This window comes from Ascaphus truei, chromosome 1 (assembly GCF_040206685.1).
Source record: "Ascaphus truei isolate aAscTru1 chromosome 1, aAscTru1.hap1, whole genome shotgun sequence".
NCBI lineage: Eukaryota > Metazoa > Chordata > Amphibia > Anura > Ascaphidae > Ascaphus > Ascaphus truei.
Genome location: NC_134483.1, coordinates 2,097,767 through 2,108,419, shown reverse-complemented (window position 1 = coordinate 2,108,419; position 10,653 = coordinate 2,097,767). Strand labels below are relative to the sequence as shown.

Genomic DNA, 10,653 nt, shown 5'->3' with positions numbered 1-10,653 from the left:
AGAGAGAGAGAGAGAGAGAGACACTGACTGACATAGAGCGACAGAGAGAGAGAGAGAGACACTGACTGACATAGAGCGACAGAGAGAGAGAGAGGCACTGACTGACATAGAGCGACAGAGAGAGAGAGAGAGAGAGAGAGAGAGAGACACTGACTGACATAGAGCGACAGAGAGAGAGAGAGGCACTGACTGACATAGAGCGACAGAGAGAGAGAGAGAGAGACACTGACTGACATAGAGCGACAGAGAGAGAGAGAGGCACTGACTGACATAGAGCGACAGAGAGAGAGAGAGAGAGAGACACTGACTGACATAGAGCGACAGAGAGAGAGAGAGGCACTGACTGACATAGAGCGACAGACAGAGAGAGACACTGACTGACATAGAGCGACAGACAGAGAGAGACAGACAGACAGACAGACACACAGAGAGCGACAGAGAGAGAGACAGACAGACAGACACACACAGAGAGAGAGAGAGAGAGAGAGAGAGAGAGAGAGACACTGAGTTAGACTGACATAGAGCGACAGAGAGAGAGAGAGAGAGAGACTGACAGACACAGAGAGAGAGACACAGAGGCAGACTAACACTGAGAGACATTCAGAGAGAGAGACAGACAGACACAGAGAGAGAGACACAGAGGCAGACTAACACTGAGAGACATTCAGAGAGAGAGAGAGAGAGAGAGACTGACTGACACTGAGAGAGAGGCAGACTGACACTGAGAGAGAGAGACAGACAGGGACTGAGAGAGAGGCATACAGAAAGAGACAGATGGATAGGGAAACACATAGAGACCTTCAGAGAGTGTGACACCGTGGTCAAGGAAGAGACAGACCGTGGGACAGATTGAGCTCTTTGACAGACAGCTGGCGTGGGTCTCCATGAGAGCGCAGGATGAGCCACACGTGAGTGACCGGGTCAGTGATCTTTACGCTATCACCAAGAGACATCCTCAGAGAGAGAGCGCCCTGCCTGTGAGAGAGAGAGAGCGCCCTGCCTGTGAGAGAGAGAGAGCGCCCTGCCTGTGAGAGAGAGAGAGCGCCCTGCCTGTGAGAGAGAGAGCGCCCTGCCTGTGACAGAGAGAGAGCGCCCTGCCTGTGACAGAGAGAGAGCGCCCTGCCTGTGACAGAGAGAGAGCGCCCTGCCTGTGAGAGAGAGAGAGCGCCCTGCCTGTGAGAGAGAGAGAGCGCCCTGCCTGTGAGAGAGAGAGAGCGCCCTGCCTGTGAGAGAGAGAGAGCGCCCTGCCTGTGAGAGAGAGAGAGCGCCCTGCCTGTGAGAGAGAGAGAGCGCCCTGCCTGTGAGAGAGAGAGAGCGCCCTGCCTGTGAGAGAGAGAGAGCGCCCTGCCTGTGAGAGAGAGAGAGCGCCCTGCCTGTGAGAGAGAGAGAGCGCCCTGCCTGTGAGAGAGAGCGCCCTGCCTGTGAGAGAGAGCGCCCTGCCTGTGAGAGAGCGCCCTGCCTGTGAGAGAGAGAGAGCGCCCTGCCTGTGAGAGAGAGAGAGCGCCCTGCCTGTGAGAGAGAGCGAGCGCCCTGCCTGTGAGAGAGAGCGAGCGCCCTGCCTGTGAGAGAGAGCGAGCGCCCTGCCTGTGAGAGAGAGCGAGCGCCCTGCCTGTGAGAGAGAGAGAGCGCCCTGCCTGTGAGAGAGAGAGAGCGCCCTGCCTGTGAGAGAGAGAGAGAGCGCCCTGCCTGTGAGAGAGAGAGCGCCCTGCCTGTGAGAGAGAGAGCGCCCTGCCTGTGAGAGAGAGAGAGCGCCCTGCCTGTGAGAGAGAGAGAGCGCCCTGCCTGTGAGAGAGAGAGAGAGCGCCCTGCCTGTGAGAGAGAGAGAGAGCGCCCTGCCTGTGAGAGAGAGAGAGCGCCCTGCCTGTGAGAGAGCGCCCTGCCTGTGAGAGAGCGCCCTGCCTGTGAGAGAGCGCCCTGCCTTTGAGAGAGCGCCCTGCCTGTGAGAGAGAGAGCGCACTGCCTGTGAGAGAGAGAGCGCCCTGCCTGTGAGAGAGCGCCCTGCCTGTGAGAGAGCGCCCTGCCTGTGAGAGAGCGCCCTGCCTGTGAGAGAGCGCCCTGCCTGTGAGAGAGCGCCCTGCCTGTGAGAGAGAGCCCTGCCTGTGAGAGAGAGAGAGAGCGCCCTGCCTGTGAGAGAGAGAGAGAGCGCCCTGCCTGTGAGAGAGAGAGAGAGCGTCCTGCCTGTGAGAGAGAGAGAGAGCGCCCTGCCTGTGAGAGAGAGAGAGAGAGAGCGCCCTGCCTGTGAGAGAGAGAGAGCGCCCTGCCTGTGAGAGAGAGAGAGAGCGCCCTGCCTGTGTGAGAGAGAGAGAGCGTCCTGCCTGTGAGAGAGAGAGAGAGCGCCCTGCCTGTGAGAGAGAGAGAGAGAGAGCGCCCTGCCTGTGAGAGAGAGAGAGCGCCCTGCCTGTGAGAGAGAGAGAACGCCCTGCCTGTGAGAGAGAGAGAGAGAACGCCCTGCCTGTGAGAGAGAGCGCCCTGCCTGTGAGAGAGAGAGAGAGAGAGCGCCCTGCCTGTGAGAGAGAGAGAGAGCGCCCTGCCTGTGAGAGAGAGAGAGCGCCCTGCCTGTGAGAGAGAGAGAGAGCGCCCTGTCTGTGAGAGAGAGAGAGAGAGAGAGCGCCCTGCCTTTGAGAGAGAGAGCGCCCTGCCTGTGACAGAGAGAGAGAGAGCGTCCTGCCTGTGAGAGAGAGAGAGAGCTCCCTGCCTGTGACAGAGAGAGAGAGCGCCCTGCCTGTGACAGAGAGAGAGAGCGCCCTGCCTGTGAGAGAGAGAGAGCGCCCTGCCTGTGACAGAGAGAGAGCGCCCTGCCTGTGACAGAGAGAGAGAGCGTCCTGCCTGTGACAGAGAGAGAGAGCTCCCTGCCTGTGACAGAGAGAGAGAGCGCCCTGCCTGTGACAGAGAGAGAGAGCGCCCTGCCTGTGACAGAGAGAGAGAGCGCCCTGCCTGTGAGAGAGAGAGAGCGCCCTGCCTGTGAGAGAGAGAGAGCGCCCTGCCTGTGAGAGAGAGAGAGCGCCCTGCCTGTGAGAGAGAGAGAGCGCCCTGCCTGTGAGAGAGAGAGAGAGCGCCCTGCCTGTGAGAGAGAGAGAGAGAGCGCCCTGCCTGTGAGAGAGAGAGAGAGCGCCCTGCCTGTGAGAGAGAGAGAGCGCCCTGCCTGTGAGAGAGAGAGAGCGCCCTGCCTGTGAGAGAGAGAGCGCCCTGCCTGTGAGAGAGAGATAGCGCCCTGCCTGTGAGAGAGAGAGAGCGCCCTGCCTGTGAGAGAGAGAGAGCGCCCTGCCTGTGAGAGAGAGCGCCCTGCCTGTGAGAGAGAGCGCCCTGCCTGTGAGAGAGAGCGCCCTGCCTGTGAGAGAGAGAGCGCCCTGCCTGTGAGAGAGAGAGCGCGCCCTGCCTGTGAGAGAGAGAGCGCGCCCTGCCTGTGAGAGAGAGAGCGCGCCCTGCCTGTGAGAGAGAGAGAGCGCCCTGCCTGTGAGAGAGAGAGAGCGCCCTGCCTGTGAGAGAGAGAGAGCGCCCTGCCTGTGAGAGAGAGAGAGCGCCCTGCCTGTGAGAGAGAGAGAGCGCCCTGCCTGTGAGAGAGAGAGAGCGCCCTGCCTGTGAGAGAGAGAGAGCGCCCTGCCTGTGAGAGAGAGAGAGCGCCCTGCCTGTGAGAGAGAGAGAGCGCCCTGCCTGTGAGAGAGAGAGAGCGCCCTGCCTGTGAGAGAGAGAGAGCACCTTGCCTGTGAGAGAGAGAGAGCGCCCTGCCTGTGAGAGAGAGAGAGAGCGCCCTGCCTGTGAGAGAGAGAGAGCGCCCTGCCTGTGAGAGAGAGAGCGCCCTGCCTGTGAGAGAGAGAGCGCCCTGCCTGTGAGAGAGAGAGCGCCCTGCCTGTGAGAGAGAGAGCGCCCTGCCTGTGAGAGAGAGAGAGCGTCCTGCCTGTGAGAGAGAGAGAGCGTCCTGCCTGTGACAGAGAGAGAGAGCGCCCTGCCTGTGAGAGAGAGCGCCCTGCCTGTGAGAGAGAGCGCCCTGCCTGTGAGAGAGAGAGAGCGCCCTGCCTGTGAGAGAGAGAGAGCGCCCTGCCTGTGAGAGAGAGAGAGCGCCCTGCCTGTGAGAGAGAGAGAGCGCCCTGCCTGTGAGAGAGAGAGAGCGCCCTGCCTGTGAGAGAGAGAGAGCGCCCTGCCTGTGAGAGAGAGAGAGCGCCCTGCCTGTGAGAGAGAGAGAGCGCCCTGCCTGTGAGAGAGAGCGCCCTGCCTGTGAGAGAGAGCGCCCTGCCTGTGAGAGAGAGAGAGCGCCCTGCCTGTGAGAGAGAGAGAGCGCCCTGCCTGTGAGAGAGAGAGCGCCCTGCTTGTGAGAGAGAGAGAGCGCCCTGCCTGTGACAGAGAGAGAGAGAGAGAGAGCGCCCTGCCTGTGAGAGAGAGAGAGCGCCCTGCCTGTGAGAGAGAGAGAGCGCCCTGCCTGTGAGAGAGAGAGAGCGCCCTGCCTGTGAGAGAGAGAGAGCGCCCTGCCTGTGTGAGAGAGAGAGAGCGCCCTGCCTGTGAGAGAGAGAGAGCGCCCTGCCTGTGAGAGAGAGAGAGCGCCCTGCCTGTGAGAGAGAGAGAGCGCCCTGCCTGTGAGAGAGAGAGAGCGCCCTGCCTGTGAGAGAGAGAGCGCCCTGCCTGTGAGAGAGAGAGAGCGCCCTGCCTGTGAGAGAGAGAGAGCGAGCGCCCTGCCTGTGAGAGAGAGAGAGCGCCCTGCCTGTGAGAGAGAGATTGAGCGCGCCCTGCCTGTGAGAGAGAGCGAGAGAGAGAGCGCCCTGCCTGTGACAGAGAGAGAGAGCGCCCTGCCTGTGACAGAGAGAGAGAGCGCCCTGCCTGTGACAGAGAGAGAGAGCGCCCTGCCTGTGACAGAGAGAGAGAGCGCCCTGCCTGTGACAGAGAGAGAGAGCGCCCTGCCTGTGACAGAGAGAGAGAGCGCCCTGCCTGTGACAGAGAGAGAGAGCGCCCTGCCTGTGAGAGAGAGAGAGAGCGCCCTGCCTGTGACAGAGAGAGAGAGCGCCCTGCCTGTGACAGAGAGAGAGAGCGCCCTGCCTGTGACAGAGAGAGCGCCCTGCCTGTGACAGAGAGAGAGAGCGCCCTGCCTGTGACAGAGAGAGAGAGCGCCCTGCCTGTGACAGAGAGAGAGAGCGCCCTGCCTGTGACAGAGAGAGAGAGTGCCCTGCCTGTGACAGAGAGAGACAGCGCCCTGCCTGTGAGAGAGAGACAGCGCCCTGCCTGTGACAGAGAGAGAGAGCGCCCTGCCTGTGAGAGAGAGCGCCCTGCTTGTTAGAGAGAGAGAGCGCCCTGCATACACACACACACACACAGAGCGGTTCACATGTGTATACACACACACACAGATTTCTTCACATGTGCATATACACACACACACACACGCACATGGAGCTCTTCACATGTGCATACACACACACACACACACATAGCTGTTCACATGTACACACACACACACACACACACACACACACACACACACACACACACACACACACACACACACACACACACACACAGCTCTTCACGTGTGGACACACACACACACACACATGGAGCTCTTCACATGTGCATACACACACACACACACACACACAGCTGTTCACATGTGCATACACACAGACAGGGAGGTCTTCACACACACACACAGAGCTCTTCACGTGTGGACACACACACACAGAGCTCTTCACGTGTGGACACACACACACACACAGAGCTCTTCACGTGTGGACACACACACACACACAGAGCTCTTCACGTGTGGACACACACACACAGAGCTCTTCACGTGTGGACACACACACACACAGAGCTCTTCACGTGTGGACACACACACACACAGAGCTCTTCACGTGTGGACACACACACAGAGCTCTTCACGTGTGGACACACACACACACAGAGCTCTTCACGTGTGGACACACACACACACAGAGCTCTTCACGTGTGGACACAGACCTGTTATCTTTGCACACAGGAATCCAGGAAGGACTTTGACCTGTAGGGTGTGGTAGGAGTCAGGATAAAAGCTGGCAGCAGCCCAGACTGCATCCCTGTCCTGCACCGTGACCCACAGCCTGCATCCCTGTCCTGCACCGTGACCCAGAGCCTGCATCCCTGTCCTGCACCGTCACCCACAGCCTGCATCCCTGTCCTGCACCGTCACCGTGACCCAGAGCCTTCATCCCTGTCCTGCACCGTCACCGTGACCCAGAGCCTGCATCCCTGTCCTGCACCGTCACCCACAGCCTGCATCCCTGTCCTGCACCGTGACCCAGAGCCTGCATCCCTGTCCTGCACCGTCACCCACAGCCTGCATCCCTGTCCTGCACCGTGACCCACAGCCTTCATCCCTGTCCTGCACCGTCACCGTGACCCAGAGCCTGCATCCCTGTCCTGCACCGTCACCCACAGCCTGCATCCCTGTCCTGCACCGTGACCCAGAGCCTGCATCCCTGTCCTGCACCGTCACCCACAGCCTGCATCCCTGTCCTGCACCGTCACCGTGACCCAGAGCCTGCATCCCTGTCCTGCACCGTGACCCACAGCCTGCATCCCTGTCCTGCACCGTCACCCACAGCCTGCATCCCTGTCCTGCACCGTCACCGTGACCCAGAGCCTTCATCCCTGTCCTGCACCGTCACCCAGAGCCTGCATCCCTGTCCTGCACCGTCACCGTGACCCAGAGCCTTCATCCCTGTCCTGCACCGTCACCGTGACCCAGAGCCTGCATCCCTGTCCTGCACCGTCACCCACAGCCTGCATCCCTGTCCTGCACCGTGACCCAGAGCCTGCATCCCTGTCCTGCACCGTCACCCACAGCCTGCATCCCTGTCCTGCACCGTCACCGTGACCCAGAGCCTGCATCCCTGTCCTGCACCGTGACCCAGAGCCTGCATCCCTGTCCTGCACCGTCACCCACAGCCTGCATCCCTGTCCTGCACCGTCACCGTGACCCAGAGCCTTCATCCCTGTCCTGCACCGTCACCGTGACCCAGAGCCTGCATCCCTGTCCTGCACCGTCACCCAGAGCCTGCATCCCTGTCCTGCACCGTCACCGTAACCTAGAGCCTGCATCCCTGTCCTGCACCGTCACCGTGACGCAGGGCCTGCATCCCTGTCCTGCACCGTCACCGTGACGCAGAGCCTGCATCCCTGTCCTGCACCGTCACCGTGACGCAGAGCCTGCATCCCTGTCCTGCACCGTCACCGTAACCTAGAGCCTGCTCGGAGCTGATGGTCATGGAGAGCACGGCCCAGCTGATGGGGGGTTACCAGGGCAGGGCACAGGGGCACGGGGTGCCTGCCCATGGCTGGCGGATCTGTCTGGCACACGAGTTTGAGGAGAAGAGGAAACCTTTCCAGCTCACTAATGTGTCGCCTTCCATTGTGCTAAGCCACCTACCCATGGGCATCCGGTAAGTGACACCGTGGGACCGCACCGTGCCCAGCTGTGACATCACTGACACTACTCGTATAACTATATACACTACCCATCCTGCACAGTCTCCTATACTATGTATTTCTTATACAGCTCTGCCCTCGTACAACACCATCACACCCAGCTCTGCCCTCGTATAACCCCATCACTCCCAGGTCTGCCCCCGTATAACCCCATCACACCCAGCTCTGCCCTCGTATAACCCCATCACACCCAGGTCTGCCCCCGTATAACCCCATCACACCCAGGTCTGCCCCGTATAACACCATCACACCCAGCTCTGCCCTCGTATAACCCCATCACTCCCAGGTCTGCCCCCGTATAACCCCATCACACCCAGGTCTGCCCCCGTATAACCCCATCACTCCCAGGTCTGCCCTCGTATAACCCATCACTCCCAGCTCTGCCCCCGTATAACCCCATCACACCCAGGTCTGCCCTCGTATAACCCCATCACACCCAGGTCTGCCCCCGTAAAACCCCATCACACCCAGGTCTGCCCTCGTATAACCGCATCACACCCAGGTCTGCCCTCGTATAACCGCATCACACCCAGCTCTGCCCTCGTATAACCCCATCACACCCAGCTCTGCCCTCGTATAACCCCATCACACCCAGGTCTGCCCTCGTATAACCCCATCACACCCAGGTCTGCCCCGTATAACCCCATCACACCCAGCTCTGCCCTCGTATAACCCCATCACACCCAGGTCTGCCCTCGTATAACCCCATCACACCCAGGTCTGCCCCGTATAACCCCATCACACCCAGCTCTGCCCCCGTAAAACCCCATCACACCCAGGTCTGCCCTCGTATAACCGCATCACACCCAGCTCTGCCCTCGTATAACCCCATCACACCCAGCTCTGCCCTCGTATAACCCCATCACACCCAGGTCTGCCCTCGTATAACCCCATCACACCCAGGTCTGCCCCGTATAACCCCATCACACCCAGGTCTGCCCTCGTATAACCCCATCACTCCCAGGTCTGCCCCCGTATAACCCCATCACTCCCAGGTCTGCCCCCGTATAACACCATCACTCCCAGGTCTGCCCTCGTATAACCCCATCACACCCAGGTCTGCCCCCGTATAACCCATCACTCCCAGGTCTGCCCCCGTATAACACCATCACTCCCAGGTCTGCCGTCGTATAACCCCATCACACCCAGGTCTGCCCCCGTATAACCCCATCACACCCAGGTCTGCCCTCGTATAACCCCATCACTCCCAGGTCTGCCCTCGTATAACTCCATCACTCCCGGGTCTGCCCTCGTATAACTCCATCACACCCAGGTCTGCCCTCGTATAACTCCATCACTCCCAGGTCTGCCCTCGTATAACTCCATCACACCCAGCTCTGCCCTCGTATAACACCATCACTCCCAGGTCTGTCCCCGTATAACTCCATCACTCCCAGCTCTGCCCTCGTATAACTCCATCACACCCAGCTCTGCCCTCGTATAACCCCATCACTCCCAGCTCTGCCCCGTATAACCCCATCACTCCCAGCTCTGCCCCCGTATAACCCCATCACTCCCAGCTCTGCCCCCGTATAACCCCATCACACCCAGCTCTGCCCCCGTATAACCCCATCACACCCAGCTCTGCCCCCGTATAACCCCATCACTCCCAGGTCACAAGGTCACTCTCCAACTGGTGCTTTTCTTTCTCCTGTAATAAGCATTTAGCAATAGCTGAGGACAGGCACTTCTGTAGTGCAGCCTTGGCCTCTTGCTCTTTATCTAGTCGTCCATAGAGGCAATCAATCTCTTTCCCCGCGGATTGAAGTGCCTGAGTTAAGGCATCTTTACTTTGGTTAAAGGCAAACTCTTTATTTTCCACTAGTCATGGAATTATTCTGCTAGTCGCCTTAGACTGCAGCATATCTCATGGTCATAGTTAATTCATTCTGCAAATTCCATTATAATTGAACAGCCATCCGTCGTCGTCTTCTATCTCTTTGCCTTGAGAAGCTCTGAAGAATCAGTGGTACCGTGTTCACATTTATTGCTTAAGGCTGTTTTCAAAGTGGGAGCCATAGCTTCAGACATGGGGAAACCAAACTTCCCAAGAAACCAGTAAAGAGGAAATGTGTCTTTAAAGCAGAAGCATTGGAATGAATAACAGAAATTTTAGGCACAACAGGGAGACACAGATAGGAGAGCTGACCCTTAGATTTGAGACCTTAGCATCAGTCACAGAAATATCATACATTGCAGGGGAAACCATACACCGAGAAACTTGCTGTTACATCTGAAACTTTACAATCAGGCATAGCAATATCACAGATTACAGTGACACGGGGGCATATAGCAACAAAACAATGGGAGTACTCTTGTTTTTGAAATGGGAACCCTGTGAACAGCAGTGGTCCAACCAGGGAAAGCAGTAAATCAAGGTAACACAAGACTGTTTTAGAAATACAAGTCTGAGAGTCTGAAGAGGCGACACCAGCTACTGCAGGGAAATACAAGCAGATCTTTGGAAAAGGGAATATGAATGTCAGAAGGGGTTAAACCAGGCACTACAAAAAAAATGCACTGGTCTCTGCAGCAACAGTGCTAGCCTCAGCAGAAACGTTTCTGAACAGAGTAAAACGTCTCTATCTGTACAGGTTGTGCAGTGGTGGGTTTGCTTTAGGAAAACTAATAAAAAAAAACCCTTTCAGCTGAAATTCCCACAAAAAAGATAACGGGAACTATTCTCAGGGACAAAAAAATCAGGATATAACAAAACCTGCAGAAGCAAGCACTTTAGGAATCCACAATTTCCAAACACCAAGGGAGTACTTATCTTCAACCCTAGGCAAGCAGGAGGGGTTCTCTCTCTCTCTCTCTCTCTCTCTCTCTCTCTCTCTCTCTCTCTCTCTGTCTGTCTGTCTGTCTGTCTGTCTGTCTGTCTGTCTGTCTGTCTGTGTCTCTCTCTCTCTCTCTCTCTCTCTGTCTGTCTCTCTCTCTCTGTCGCTCTATGTCAGTCAGTGTCTCTCTCTCTCTCTCTCTCTCTCTCTCTCTCTCTCTCTCTCTCTCTCTCTCTCTCTCTCTCTCTCTCTCTCTCTCTCTCTCTCTCTCTCTCTCGTAGGCCAATCAGAGCACGGATTTCTCTGGCATGCTAGGGCACTCAAGACCTCCTACTGGGTTGGAGCTTCAGTCTTTGCAGTACAATGCTCTTGCTCCAAGATCTGATCTGCAGCCTTTCACCTCCCCCCAGGAGTCCTGACACCCAGC

The 10,653-nt window shown here is 57.9% G+C and overlaps 1 protein-coding gene across 3 annotated transcripts in view; it reads left to right on the top strand.

Annotated features, from left to right (window-relative positions):
- The window catches only part of GBA2 (glucosylceramidase beta 2), a 364,366-nt gene that overhangs the window by 425 nt on the left and 353,288 nt on the right, over positions 1-10,653 (top strand). For 2 of the 3 annotated variants that reach the window (XM_075573185.1, XM_075573361.1), the window contains exons 1-2: positions 1-920; positions 5,963-7,403. The exon at positions 1-920 is cut by the window's left edge. In XM_075573185.1, coding sequence (XP_075429300.1) covers positions 7,222-7,403 — 182 coding nt within the window. In that variant the 5' untranslated portion in view covers positions 1-920; positions 5,963-7,221. The remainder of the gene's footprint in view (positions 921-5,962; positions 7,404-10,653) is intronic. The other variant, XM_075573274.1, reaches the window with a different exon arrangement.